The sequence below is a fragment of the Mandrillus leucophaeus genome, unplaced genomic scaffold, assembly GCF_000951045.1.
Source record: "Mandrillus leucophaeus isolate KB7577 unplaced genomic scaffold, Mleu.le_1.0 Scaffold111, whole genome shotgun sequence".
Classification (NCBI taxonomy): domain Eukaryota; kingdom Metazoa; phylum Chordata; class Mammalia; order Primates; family Cercopithecidae; genus Mandrillus; species Mandrillus leucophaeus.
The window spans coordinates 4,803,402-4,817,422 of NW_012099321.1; the positions used below are offsets into that span (position 1 = coordinate 4,803,402).

General features: G+C 31.5%; 1 protein-coding gene across 1 annotated transcript in view; it reads right to left on the reverse strand.

Moving 5' to 3' along the window:
- The window catches only part of LOC105549188 (disintegrin and metalloproteinase domain-containing protein 18-like), a 79,641-nt gene that overhangs the window by 50,480 nt on the left and 15,140 nt on the right, over positions 1-14,021 (reverse strand). The window contains exons 4-10 of the mRNA XM_011993609.1: positions 9,156-9,309; positions 8,710-8,786; positions 8,256-8,433; positions 7,124-7,189; positions 4,406-4,477; positions 3,984-4,150; positions 2,835-2,916 (exon numbers count right to left, since the gene is read on the reverse strand). Of these exons, the coding sequence (XP_011848999.1) occupies positions 2,835-2,916; positions 3,984-4,150; positions 4,406-4,477; positions 7,124-7,189; positions 8,256-8,433; positions 8,710-8,786; positions 9,156-9,309 (796 nt within the window). The remainder of the gene's footprint in view (positions 1-2,834; positions 2,917-3,983; positions 4,151-4,405; positions 4,478-7,123; positions 7,190-8,255; positions 8,434-8,709; positions 8,787-9,155; positions 9,310-14,021) is intronic.

Genomic DNA, 14,021 nt, shown 5'->3' on the forward strand with positions numbered 1-14,021 from the left:
TGGAAAACAGTGTGGTGATTCCTCAAGGATCTAGAACTAGATGTACCATATGACCCAGCCATCCCATTACTGGGTATATACCCAAAGGATTATAAATCATGCTGCTATAAAGACACATGCACATGTATGTTTATTGTGGCACTATTCACAACAGCAAGGACTTGGAGTCAACCCAAATGTCCATCAGTAACAGACTGGATTAAGAAAATGGGGCACATATACACCATGGAATACTATGCAGCCATAAAAAAGGATGAGTTCGTGTCCCTTGTAGGGATATGGATGCAGCTGGAAACCATCATTCTCAGCAAACTATGCCAAGAACAGAAAACCAAATACCGCATGTTCTCACTCATAGGTGGGAATTGAGCAATGAGATCACTTGGACACAGGAAGGGAAGCATCACACACTGGGTCCTATTGTGGGGAGTGGGTCGGGGGGAGCATTAGGAGATATACCTAATGTAAATGATGAATTAACAGGTGCAGCACACCAACATGGCACATGTATACATATGTAACATACCTGCATGTTGTGCACATGTACCCTAGAACTTAAAGTATAATAATAATAAAAAAATACTCAAAAGCTGGTATAGAAGAAGCAGGCCTCAAAATGATAAAAGCCATATATGACAGACCCACAGTTAGTACCATACTCACTGAGGAAAAACGGAAAGCCTTTCCTCTGTGATCTGGAATATGAAAAGGACACCCACTTTCTCCAGTTATTCAACATAGTACTGAAAGCCCTAGCTAGAGCAATCAGACAAGAAATAAAGGGCATCCAAATTGACAAATGAAAAGTCAAATTATCCATATTTGAAGATGATATAATCTTATATTTGAGAAAACCTAAAGATTCCATGAAAAATCTCTTAGAATTGATAAACAAATTCAGTAAATTTGTAGGATACAAAATCGACAAACAAAAATCAGTAGCATTTCTATGTACCAACCATTTTAAATGTGATAACATTTTCAATAGCCACCAATAAAATTAAATACCTAGAAATTAACCAAAGAAGTGAAAGATCTCAGTAATGGAAACTATAAAGTATAAAACGCTGATGTAAGAAATTGAAGGCTGGGCGCGGTGGCTCACGGCTGTAATCCCAGCACTTTGGGAGGCTGAGGACTGCCGATTAGGAGGTCAGGAGATCCAGACCATCCTGGCTAACACGGTGAAACCCCGTCTCTACTAAAAATACAAAAAAATTAGCCGGGTGAGGTGGCGAGCGCCTGTAGTCCCAGCTACTCGGGAGGCTGAGGCAGGAGAATGGCGTGAACCCGGGAGGTGGAGCTTGCAGTGAGCTGAGATCAGGCCACTGCACTCCAGCCTGGGCCACAGAGTGAGACTCAGTCTCAAAAAAGAAAAAAGAAAAAAAGAAATTGAAGAGGAAACAAAAAAATGAAAAGGTATTCCATGTTTATGGCTTGGAAGAATCCATATTGCTAAAATGCCCATACTACCCAAAACAATCTCCAGATTCAATGCAAACCCTCTCAAAATACCGATGACATGATTCACAGAAATAGAAAAAAAAAATCCGACAATATATATGGAACCACAGAAGTCCCAGAATAGGCAAAGCCAAAATAACAAAGTTGGGGGAATTACATTACCTGACTACAAATTATGCTACATAGCTACAGTAACCAAAATAGCATGGTACTGGCATAAAAGCAGATATTTAGACCAATGGAACAGAATAGAGAACCCAGAAACAAATCCACACAGCTACAGTGAACTCATTTTTGACAAAGGTGCCAAGAACATACACTGGGGAGAAAACAGTCTCTTCAATAAATAGTGCTGGGAAAACTGGATATTCATGGGCAGAAAAATTAAACTAGACTCCTATCTCTCACCATATACAAAATTCAAATAAAAATGAATTAAAGTCTTAAATCTAAAACCTCAAACTATTTAACTACTAAAAAATTTAGAGAAATTAGAGAAATTCATGAAAGGATGAATCCGTTCATGGATTAAAGTATAAACGGGCTATCCTAAGAATGAGACTGGTGGCTTTATAAGAAGAGGAAGAGAGACCTGAGCTGGCATGCTCAGGTCCCTTGCCACGTTATGCCCTGTGTCACCTTGCAGCATTTTCATCAGCCACAACCACTCACCAGATGTAGCCCCTTTACCTTAGACTTTGCAACTTCCACAACTATAAGGAATAAATTTCTCTAAAATTACACAGTTTAAGGTATTCTGTAATAAGCGATAGAAAATTGATTGCTAAGACAGTATTTATCCAAAAGTAATAGAATCAGAATATCAAGGAGATATATGCGCTTCCGTGTTTATTGCAGCATTATATACAGTAGCCAAGATATGGAAATAACCTAGACATCCATTGTCAGATGACAGGATAAAGAAAATGTGGTATATACTTACAATTAAATACATTTCAGTCATCAAAACAATGGAAATTCTGTCACGTGCTACAACATAGATTAACATTGAAGAGATTATGTTAAGTGAAATAAACCAGTCACAGAAAGAACATACTGTATGACTGCACTTATATGAGGAATATGAAGTTGTCGAATTGATGGAAACAGAAAGTTAAATGGTGGTTTCCAGGTGGTTAATGGGTATAGAGTTTCAGTTCTTTAAAAAAAAAAATGTTCCAGAGATTTGTTTCACAACAGTGGGAAAATACTTAACACTACTAAACTGTACACTTGAAAATGGCTAGAGTTAAACATTTTATGTTACCTGTTTTCACTCCCAGCAAGAAACCTCTTGAAAAATTACATTTGATTTCCCAAATCTAAAAATACAGTTTTCAAAGATTTATCAAAACAGTGTGAGAGGTTACCAGAGCAATTCCTGTTGCAAACTTTGGATCACATGCCATTCCATGATATGTTGCTCCCACATAAGTAGAATGGTTCCTATAACTGAATAATGAAATTTTTCTTGTGGATATGTGTATTTCAAAATAGCAGTAACTTACTCACATTTTATGAGTTGGATTTCTATTTAAAGGTATGCTTTCTCCAAAACACAGAAATTACATATAATGTCTTATGCTTTCAGTCATTAAGATTTGGGTATCCCCTATAGTTCATACAAAGTTAAGTCCTAAAAGTTGTTTGACATTATCTAATACACAGCCCAAAACCTAGCAGTGTCTGAGTCTTTCAAAAAATTAATCATCACTGGAAGGATATAATTAATTCCATGATATAAAAGTCAAAAGTGTTTATTGCTGTAATTTGTATGTAGTAAACTAACTCAAAAAGTGTGAAGAAAGGTAGGACTGAAAGCGATAGAGATAAAATATGCATCAGATGTACGAAGAGAAAGAGAGGTAGGGTGTAGAAACTATCCTTACATATTTATATTGTAATTTTTCTCTGCAATCCTAGAGACTCTGTATTCCAATACATTGATAAATATATTTCACATATTGCTTAAGGTCTTTAAATTGGGTTTTTGATTTTTGTACATGAAATAATCAAGTTAGTAAAATAAAAATATGTAAAGACTTTTGAAAGATACAGACCAAGTAGGTAAATAGCTGTATCTTAGGTCAGTATAGAAATACCAGAAGGAAACCACAGGGAGAATAAAGTAGTCTGTTTTAGTTTTTTATTAATATTTCATATTGTAAGATGCATTTTATGCAATTATTGCATTCAATGAATTAACTTATATTTATGTAATGTTAAAGTGATAGTTTCAACTATTTACCAGTGAGAAGGTCTTTACAGAGAGGTATCATGTTTTTATCACAAGACTTTCCATTTGTCAGCTTATTACATTTCTATAAGTAAACAGTCTACTATGAGCTACTATGATTTAATTAGTGTCTTACATGGTTATTAGAATCTTAATATTTTACAGTTTGCCAACACAGTCTTGAGATAGCTTTTTAATAATTTTTGTTGTATAAAATTTATATATAATTAGGATAGCTAAGATAACTTGATCAAACCTTTCTAAATATGAATAAAGTACTTACATTAATAAGTATGTCATATCATGAGACCTTTGAAACAAAAGTTTTTGTTTCCAAAGCAAAAATCGCTGTAGTATTTCATCAGCATGACCACTTGTTGAAATCTTATTTTGATCTGACCAGATCTCCAAGGAAGACAGCATAACTGTTATATTAAGCTGGGAAAACATCTGAGAACAGAAATTATGTGTTTTACAATTTTGGGTAACCATAAATATGACATTACTTCTCAATATCTAATGCTAATATATTTAATTTACTATTTTTTGAAGATAAAATCATTGGTGGATAAAACTAGTGGTTGGGCTACATTTACATTTTTACTTTTTGTTAAAATGTAAATGCTATATATATGTACACAAACAAACAGTTTTACTTCATTAATTGCTATATTACTTACTTAAATATAAAATATAAATACTTACAGTATTGATAAGACCAAAGATTTGGAAAACTTTCTCAACTGCAACTGCCACTGCAGAACCCATATAATCATACTGAAAGACAAATTTTGTTTCTTAATCATTAGTAAAAACAACTAACTATCACATTTTAAGTGGATTTAAATATAAACGTAAAAGTAACTCAATGGTCAATTGAAGAGGCCCTAAATAGAATTAAAATATATCACAGCTTACCAGGTTTTAAACATCGGTCTAGTATTTTATAAATTAATCAATGATATTAAAATGAGGTAATTGTGATTATCTCCCTCTTTACAGATAAAGAAATTCAAAGTCAAAGTATTAAGGTATGAAGAGTGAATAACCTACTGGTTAGCCCGGTGTGGTGGCCGGCGCCTGTAATCCAAGTAGCTAGCTTTTAAAAAATTTAATTAATTAATTAATTAAAAATTTCAATTTGTATATAGTTGTTTCTTATTGTCTTTGTCATTTATTTACTGTTTAGTCTGTTGATATTTTGTGATTATATATCAATCAATTGTATATCAAAATATCAATTTTGTGACTATATATCAATCAATTACATATCAGTATATCAGTTTTGTGTTTATATATCAATAATCACAAGATATCAACAGACCAAACACTAGATGACAAAGACAATGAAAAAACAACTATATACAAATTAAAAATTTAAAGGACTCATAAAATATAAGTACATAGAAATATTAAAAATCAAAGGATAAAAACACATCATCTAACATCAGGGAAATACTACAAAAGAAAAAATATGTTATGTGATAATTATATTAACTAACAATACATTGATAAGAATAAAACTTAAGGGCAAAAAATGGACATGCTTATTGCAACGTATTAACAAAATAATTCATCAGGGAGATGGAGACTTTTAAAATTTGCTTATAACTAAAAACGTGGCTGCAAAATATATAAAACAAGATTTAACACAATTAAAAATAAAAGTTGACTATCATACTGAGATATTTTACATAGGTCTCTTAATAACAAATAGATTAAGAGGACAAATTAATAGGAAAGATACCCAAGACTTTAAAAACCCAAAGGAATGTTGGATAAAATATACATACATAGAAGCTTATATACAACAATGAGAATATGTATTTTTTTCAAATACAAGTAAAAGTTTTATGCACATTGATTCATATTAACCAATATCAGGCCATAGAACACATCTTTGAATAAGAAACAGAGTGTCACTTAAATCACATTATCTGAATACAATGCAACTAAGTTATAGTGGACTTGATAAAAATATTTTTAAAATGCTATTTTTAATGAAATGAATACCTCTGTTGTGGTTATATGAGATAATAGGCTTATTCTAGGTAAATACACACTAAAGAATGTAAGAGTAAAGCTTCATGATGAGCTTTACAAGTTACTTTCAAATTTAAACAAAGAATGCACAAGTGATAATGGGATACAATATTAATAAAGTGAGAAAAGAGAATAAGGGTCCTTTTTGTATTATTTTATTCTTGTAACTTTTCTGAAAGTTTCAAATTATTTCCAAAAGAAATGTTTAAAAAGTGAAGATGAAATAAAGACAATTTCAGATGAAAAGAAACTGAGGAGAATCCAGCAGGCTAAAGAGGAATATCATACATTAAGACCTACTAGAAGATATGAAAAGCTCTGCAAGTGAAAAATGTATGTGTGTGTGTGTGTGTGTGTGTATGTGTATATATATTTTCATATATATTCATATATATGAAATACTTTTGAAATATATATGAAATACATATGTATGAATATTTATGAATACATATTCATATATATAATACTTTTTATTTCCTTAATTTCTTTTTAAAATCTTTGAATATTTAATTTTTAAAAATCTATTTTTCAGTTTATAACACATGGAGAGGTAAGATATTTAAAAAATGAATCATAATGACTTACCAGGGTTAAATGAAATTTTACTGCTCTGAGGCTCTTACATTATTAATGAAGTGGTATAACATTAATTCTAGATCATGATAAGTAAAGAATACTAATCAGAATCCCTAGGGAAACCACTAAGGTTGGAGACTGGAAAGAGAAGCATAGCAAAAAAAATAAATAAATAAAAATTTAAAAATAAAGGTTAAATATAACCCATTGACCCAAGTGTAGGAAAGAAGAGACAAATAAGCAAATAATTGATGGGATGTAAGAACACTAATAGTAAAGTATTATTTAACCTACACCCATAGTTATCAATTCTTTTGAGAAAAAAATCAACATTCTATGATTCTTCCCACTTTTAAGATACAGAACTTCTATCAGAGATGGTAAGCGACTATAAAACATAAAGTAATCTTCTGAGGGATAATATTTAATAACAAAGATTTCCAACTGAGTAATAAAATAACTCACTTAGAAATAGATTGAAGAATTTCAATCAACAATTGGTGTGGATCTAAAAGTATCTGCAGCTAGATATGCTACAATAGATTAGAGTGTAGTGGAACCCTTCCACATGAAGTTACACATTATTGGGAAAATTGATATCGATTTAGAAATCAATATATAAATATTGATCCCCCATGTCACTGTAAAGACAAGTGATAAAGACATCTTTATCTCCTGTTAGACTGAGACACACATTCAAACAGATTAAAATATATCTGCATTGAAAACGTTGAGAGTTTTTTATTCATATTCTCTCTGAATTTCAACAAAAGCAAAGATATAATAAACATAGATATTGCATACCATGGCTTTATCCATAATGATTTGTATTTTCAGAGTTCTTTTCGATAGCATGGCACCTGAATTTATCTGTGAAATAGAGGACATGAATTAAATAACACATTTTCAAAATTTTTACATTGCAGTTGTCATGCGCAATACATATACACACACACTCATAAGTGAGATATAGAATATCCATCCATTTAGCTACCCATCTATCTACAGGCAGATGGATGATAGATATACAGACACAGATACACGAATATAGATATAAGTTATAACACAAGAGGATGGGTACACACTTAGCAGGTGGGATTCCAACTACAAATTTTAGAAGAAAATCAGAAGCATTTTACTTTATGTTATTGATAATTAGAATTGTCAAAAAGTCACTGAAATGAGGAAAAATCCCATACTTCCTTCCCCTTTTAACATTACTATGTACTCTGTAGCACACCACTCCCTCACCAATCTTCAAAGTAAACTAACATCCGTAAACATTTCCCCAAATGTTGCCTTTATTTTCTTACTATTTTTGTACTTTTACTTCTTTATGTTAACTTTATTGGGGTTTACATTCAATAAAATATGTCCATTTTAAGTATAAACTTATATTATTAGTGAGTAACGTATACACCATCACAATTTATAAATTGGTATTTAGAACAATTGGAAGAATTACATCAAAATATTAAGAGCACTATCTTTAAACAATGAGGTTTCATGCAATTTCTACAATTTATAGTGTATTATCTTGCCTCCTTTTCACTTTTACATTTTCTATCAAAATAACACTTTTAAATAAAAAAAATGCATGTGCCAAAAAACTTATAAAGCAATTTGATCAAATTGGTAATAATTTTCTTAGTAAGATACAAAATCAATATAAAAAAGCTGTATGTCAATAAAAATCCCCGCAATTAAGGAAACAGGTTATGATGCTTTAGAATTATGTGTGTTTATAACGATTACATTTTCTAAATATCTGAATAAACAAATACATGTTTTAAACAAATATCCTACAACTGAACTTTTTAATATAATAAATATCAGTTTAAATTTGTTCTCCAAATGTGTCAAATTTCAGAATTTCACTGTGAATAATCTTATCAACAGTAAGACCAATGAAGAACTCATAAATGAGAATACTCACATCTGATTTGACAAGAATCCTGTAGGACTGATCTATATATTGAGCCACAGGGTAATTTTCTTGAAAGGAGAAATGACCAATAGCGTCATTTTTTATTCGATAAACTACATGCTCATATGTAGGTGAAGATTCCAATGGTTCAATACCATAACTAATATTATCTAACTGCAATAATCCTCTGGATATTCAAATACAAAAAAGGAATAAAAATGTTATTGATATATTGAATACACTTTATGCTAGTGAGAGTTTTTTTCTGAATACATTTTATGCTTGCCAGCCTGGGATAGAGAAAAAGAGAATAGAAAAAAAGATCAAAAGAATATGTAAAAAAGAAAAGCATTTAAGGAGATAAAGTTTATATTTCTCTGTATTTATTCTGCCCTTCAGGAAGTTTCTGGAAATTAAAGGCTCACATAAAATCTCAATGTACATATCTGGAATATGCCATTACCTGAGTCCAGAACACGTGCGTAGTGTCACAGCTGATTTTGGAATGTCTGCAGCATATCCTTGGTAAAAACAATGACCCTAAAAAGGAATACAGAAAGATATATTCATAAATGATTTGGAAACAAAGTCCTAGCTTTCATCTTTACTTCCTATATATTGTCAAGCATTCATATTTAATCATTATCATAATATTATTTATCAGGTATTGAATCTCCATATCAATCTACAATCTCTTTCTCTAAGTTCTTTTCTGCTATGTTATTAGCTCCTAAACATTTTCATAATTTCTATTCCCAATTGCTGACACGGGTAGGCCAAATTTACTCCTAGTAGCAGTTATCAGAGCCCAAGTGGACCAATCAATCCTACCTAAACACACATTTACAGCAATGTGCCTATTACACTCACACCATCAAGACTAACAAACTCAGGCAGGGAAATCCATACCCTGCTCCATGTCAAGCAACAGCAGCAGTCACCTGCACTTGCAGTGGTGCCAGCAGGATCTGAATCTATAAGCCCCTCACAAAGAGGTAGAAGGCAAACCAGGTCCCAACCTCTCTCCAGCAGTAGAGAGTAATCCAGACTCAATAGCTTCCGGCTGTGCACCCAGCAGGAGAAAACGATCCTCATGAGTTACTTCCCATTTCTCCCTACTATAAGTAGAAAAAGATCATTCAGATGGGAGCTATCTTCAATCAGGGTCACCGGCAGAGATAGAATCAAGCACACTGAAATCTAGTAGCGGAGAAAAGGCAGGATAAATGTTCTCCATCCTATATATCTTTCCTTACCCACCTCAAACAGAAACACTACCTGGCCCACGGAAGTACGATTTATACCTCTAGCTTAACTGCTTAAGAGGCAGCAGAAGGTCCAATGCAGCCAGAACAATGAAACACAACACAATAATATTGTAAAGAAAAACTGTTATTGGAACAGTGGACTCCAGTAAAACAAAGCTCAAACTGAATGACTGTCTTCTAAAATAGAATATTAAAAGAAGGTCAAGAGCCTTGACTAAATGTCAAGGATACAATCAAAATAATTCATTATAACAAGGACCAGGAATATCCCAACAAGAATGAGAAAAGAAAAACAACTGATGACATTGTTGAGATGAGTCATAGGATATTAAAAAATATTTGAAAGAAGTAATAAAAATTGCACTAATGAATAATGACAAATTCTCTTGAAATAAGTGAAATAACAGAAAATCTTAGGAAATAAATAGAAGCCAAAAAGGGAACAAATGAAAATATTAGAACTGAAATATATAATAAACAAACAAGTGAATCACTGCATAAGCTCTATAGTCTGGAGTACAGATGACAATGGATAGGATCACCAGGGTTAAGGAGAATCCAATTGCATATACCTAACCTACAAAATAGAGGACACGTGGCTGAAAAATGTATGATGTCTCAACAACTTGTAAAACAATAGCAGAAGATCTATAATTTATACTTTAAAAAGAAAAATATGGGGTTTAAATAATATTTAAAATATTATTACTGAAATTTTGGTCAGCCAGATTGTGAAATAGGAATCCCAGGACACTTCTTCTCCCCACAAGCATACCAATTCAGCAACATTATATGGGAAAATTACGTTTGTGAGTAATCAGAAACTAATATAGAGACAGACACGCTGGGAGGATGCAAAACTAGACTCCCTAAAGCTGGTAGAGAGACTTGGGTCACTCTCTTCCCAGGAAACCCAAAGATATCCGCACCTAGATCTATTTTAATCAAACATTAAAAGATCAAAAACAAAGAAAATTTTGTAAACTACAAAAGAATAGCAACTTGTCGCATACAAAGGAAACTCCATAGGACTGTGAACAGACTGTTTTTTTTTTTTTTCCAGGAGAAACCATGCTGGCCAGAGGAGAGTGGGAGGAGACATTTTTTAAAAGCGCTGAAAGAAAACTTAAGCCAAAAAGAATGCTATACAAAGCATTACAGATTTCTTACAAAATCTATAAGAAACTCACTTGAGACTTAAGTACACATATAGGATGAAGGTAAAGAGATGGAAAAATGAATTCCATGCAAATGGTAAGCAAAAGGGGGCAGAGATTTGTATGCTTATATCAAAGAAAATAGATTTTAACACATAAACCATCATAAGAGAAAAAAATGACATTTTTTCAGGGTCAATATCTGAAGAAGATAGATTACTTATAAATATGTACATACTCAATATTAGAACATATAAATAAATAAATCTGAAGGAAGAAAGAGACATCAATACTATAATAATAAGAGACTTTAATACCTTATTTTAAATAATGAATAGAACATCCAAAGAGAAGATTAATAAGAAAACAGAAGATTTGAATATTACTATAAATCAAATAGTTCTAAAAAACATGTAAGGAATTTCATTGAACAGCAGAAGAATACACTTTCTTCTGAAGTACACTTGGATCTTTTCCAGACAGATCACATATTAGGCTAAAAAACAAATCTAAAAATTTTAAAAAGATTGAAATCATAACAAGTGTCTTTTCTGAACCCAATAGAAAGAAGCTAAAAATAAATAGTATAAGGCAAACGAAAATATTAATATATATGTTGAAATTGGCACACTATTGAATAACTATTGACTGAAAGAATAACATCAAAACAGAAATTAGAAAATACCTTGAAATAAGTGAAAACATAAAAATAAAAGTAAACAAAAAATATTAAAACAAATAGATGCAGGAAAAGCAATACTATGGGAAAAGTTCATAGCAATATACGCCTACATTAAAAAAAGGCATATCTCAAATATGTTTATCTGAAGGATCTAGAAAAACACGATAAAACTAAGCCCCAAATTAGCAGAGAAAATTAAAAAAACAAAGATTAGAACAGAAATAAAATAAAAATAGAAAAACCAATATAGAAACAAAGAAGTTCGTGTTTCGAAAAGAAACAAAATTGACAATTAAACTTAGCTATGCTAAGAAAATAGAAAGGATGTGAATAAATAAAATCAGAAATAAAACAGAGACTTTATAACTAATCCCGCAGAAACAGAAAAAGATCATGTAAGAGACTAGTATGAACAATTTTCTGTTAGCAAACTGGATAATCCAGAAGAAATTGATAAATTTCTAGAAACATAGAAACTGCCAAGATTGAATCATAACGAAGTACAAAATTTAAAAGGACTCACAACTAGAATGAAGATTAGATCAGTAATCAAAACCTACAGACAAACAAAAGAGTAGAATCAGAGAACTTTACTGTTGAACTCTACCAAACATTTAAAGAATAATTAATGCCACAACAACCATTCTTAAACTCTTGCAAAAAACTGAAAAAGGAAACACTTCCAAATTTATCCTATGAGGCCAGACATCAAAGCCACATAAATCATTACAGGAAAAGAAAACTACAAGCCAATATCCCCGATGCACATAGATGGAAAAAGTCTCAAAAACATCTGAATGCAACAGAATATTAAAAGTGTCCTACACTATGACCAGGTGGGATTTATCTCTGGAATGTAATAGTGGTTCAACATAAGACAATCAATTAATGTGATATACTATATTATATAATAAATAATATAATTTACAGGATGAAATTAATAGATGCAGAAAAAGCAAATCTCAGCTTCCTTTATAGGACCTTATACATACATTATTATGACCCTAATACAAAAATCAAACAAAGTCAGTACAAAACAAAACTTGCAGATCAATATCTCTCATGAATACTGATGAGAGAAACCTCAAGATAATAAGTCATGTGTAAAAAGAATTATAATTAATCATGTCAGGACTTGGTTGTAATTTTTTAGATATGCAAAACTATTTCAAGATTTAAAAATAAATCAATTCGATCCAGCATGCCAAAAGACCAAAAAAGAAAAGAAAAACTTGTAGTCCTATCAACTGATGTAGAAAAAGCATTTTCTGTAACTAAATAGCCATTAATGAACAAAAAGAACAAAATAAACTTTTAGCAGGCTAGAAATAGAGGAGAATTTTCTCAACTTCATACAGAGACTATAAGAAAACCTAAAGCTAAAATTATTTTTTCACAATGAAAGACTGAATATGTTTTCCATGAAATTGAGAATAATCGAAGAATGCCCTCACTATGGTTATTCAGCATGGTTCTGGACATTTTAGCAAATTACAGTGAGGCAAGGCAAAGAAATGAAAAGCAGACTGACATATTGGTTGAAAATGAAGAAAGAAAATTGTCTATATTTGTTAAAGACGTGTCTATGTAGGAAATCTCAAGGCATCTATTAAAAAGCCCTTTTAGAACTAATTTGTGAATTTAGCAAGATTGTGGAATAGTAGATGAGACCCAGAAAATGAATTGCATCACTAGAACAGTATACATGTGGAAACTAAAATTATAACACAATATCATTTACAATTGCTGCAATAAAATGAAATACTTAGGTATAAACCTAAAAAATGTATAGGATCTGAAAGCTGAAATAACAAAAACACTAGTGAAAGACATACGTAAATGACCAAATACATTGAGAGACTTACTGTGTTTTTGAATTGGAAAACTTAACATAGTAAAGATGTCAGTTCTCCCCAAATTGATCTACGGATTTAACACAATTTCTATCATAGTCCTAGCAATTTTTTTTTTTTTTTGCACATGGAGTAGCTTTATCTAAATCTTACATAAAAAAGCAAAATATCTAGAATAGAAGAGTTTAAAAAGTATAAGAAAGAATAATAAAGTGGGAAAAACCACTCTAGTTAACAACCCAGACATATATCCACACTAGATCCACGGATTTTTTTGACAAAGTAGTTAAAAGAGCAATTCAAAGCAGAAATATAACCTTTTAAAAATATAGTGTTGTAACTATTATACATCTAGTCAAGACTGAACTTTGATCCAAATTCCACACCTTATACAACATTACCTCAACATAAAGAATTAAATGTAAAGTATAAACTTAAAAAAACCCCAGAAAGTCTTCAGAAACTACTGTTACGTGGAATCCGTAGGTATGACATGAAAACAGCCAATCATAACAAGAAATTGTTGATAAATTAGCCCTCATCAAAAATAAAACTCTTTGATCAGTGGATACCATTTGAAAAGTAAGACAAATCACAGACAGGGACAAAATATTTGCAAAGCACATGTTTGACAAAGGACATATTCAAAATATAGAAAACTTAAAAATCAACAGTAATCAGCAACCTTAAACTCCAAACTCTCAGATTTTTGCTTGGTTCCATGTCTGGATGCTATGGTTCAGACTATCTACAGTAGGGGGCAAACTTAAACATGAAATTCACCTCCTGTGCTTACATTCTCTCAGGTACAAAAT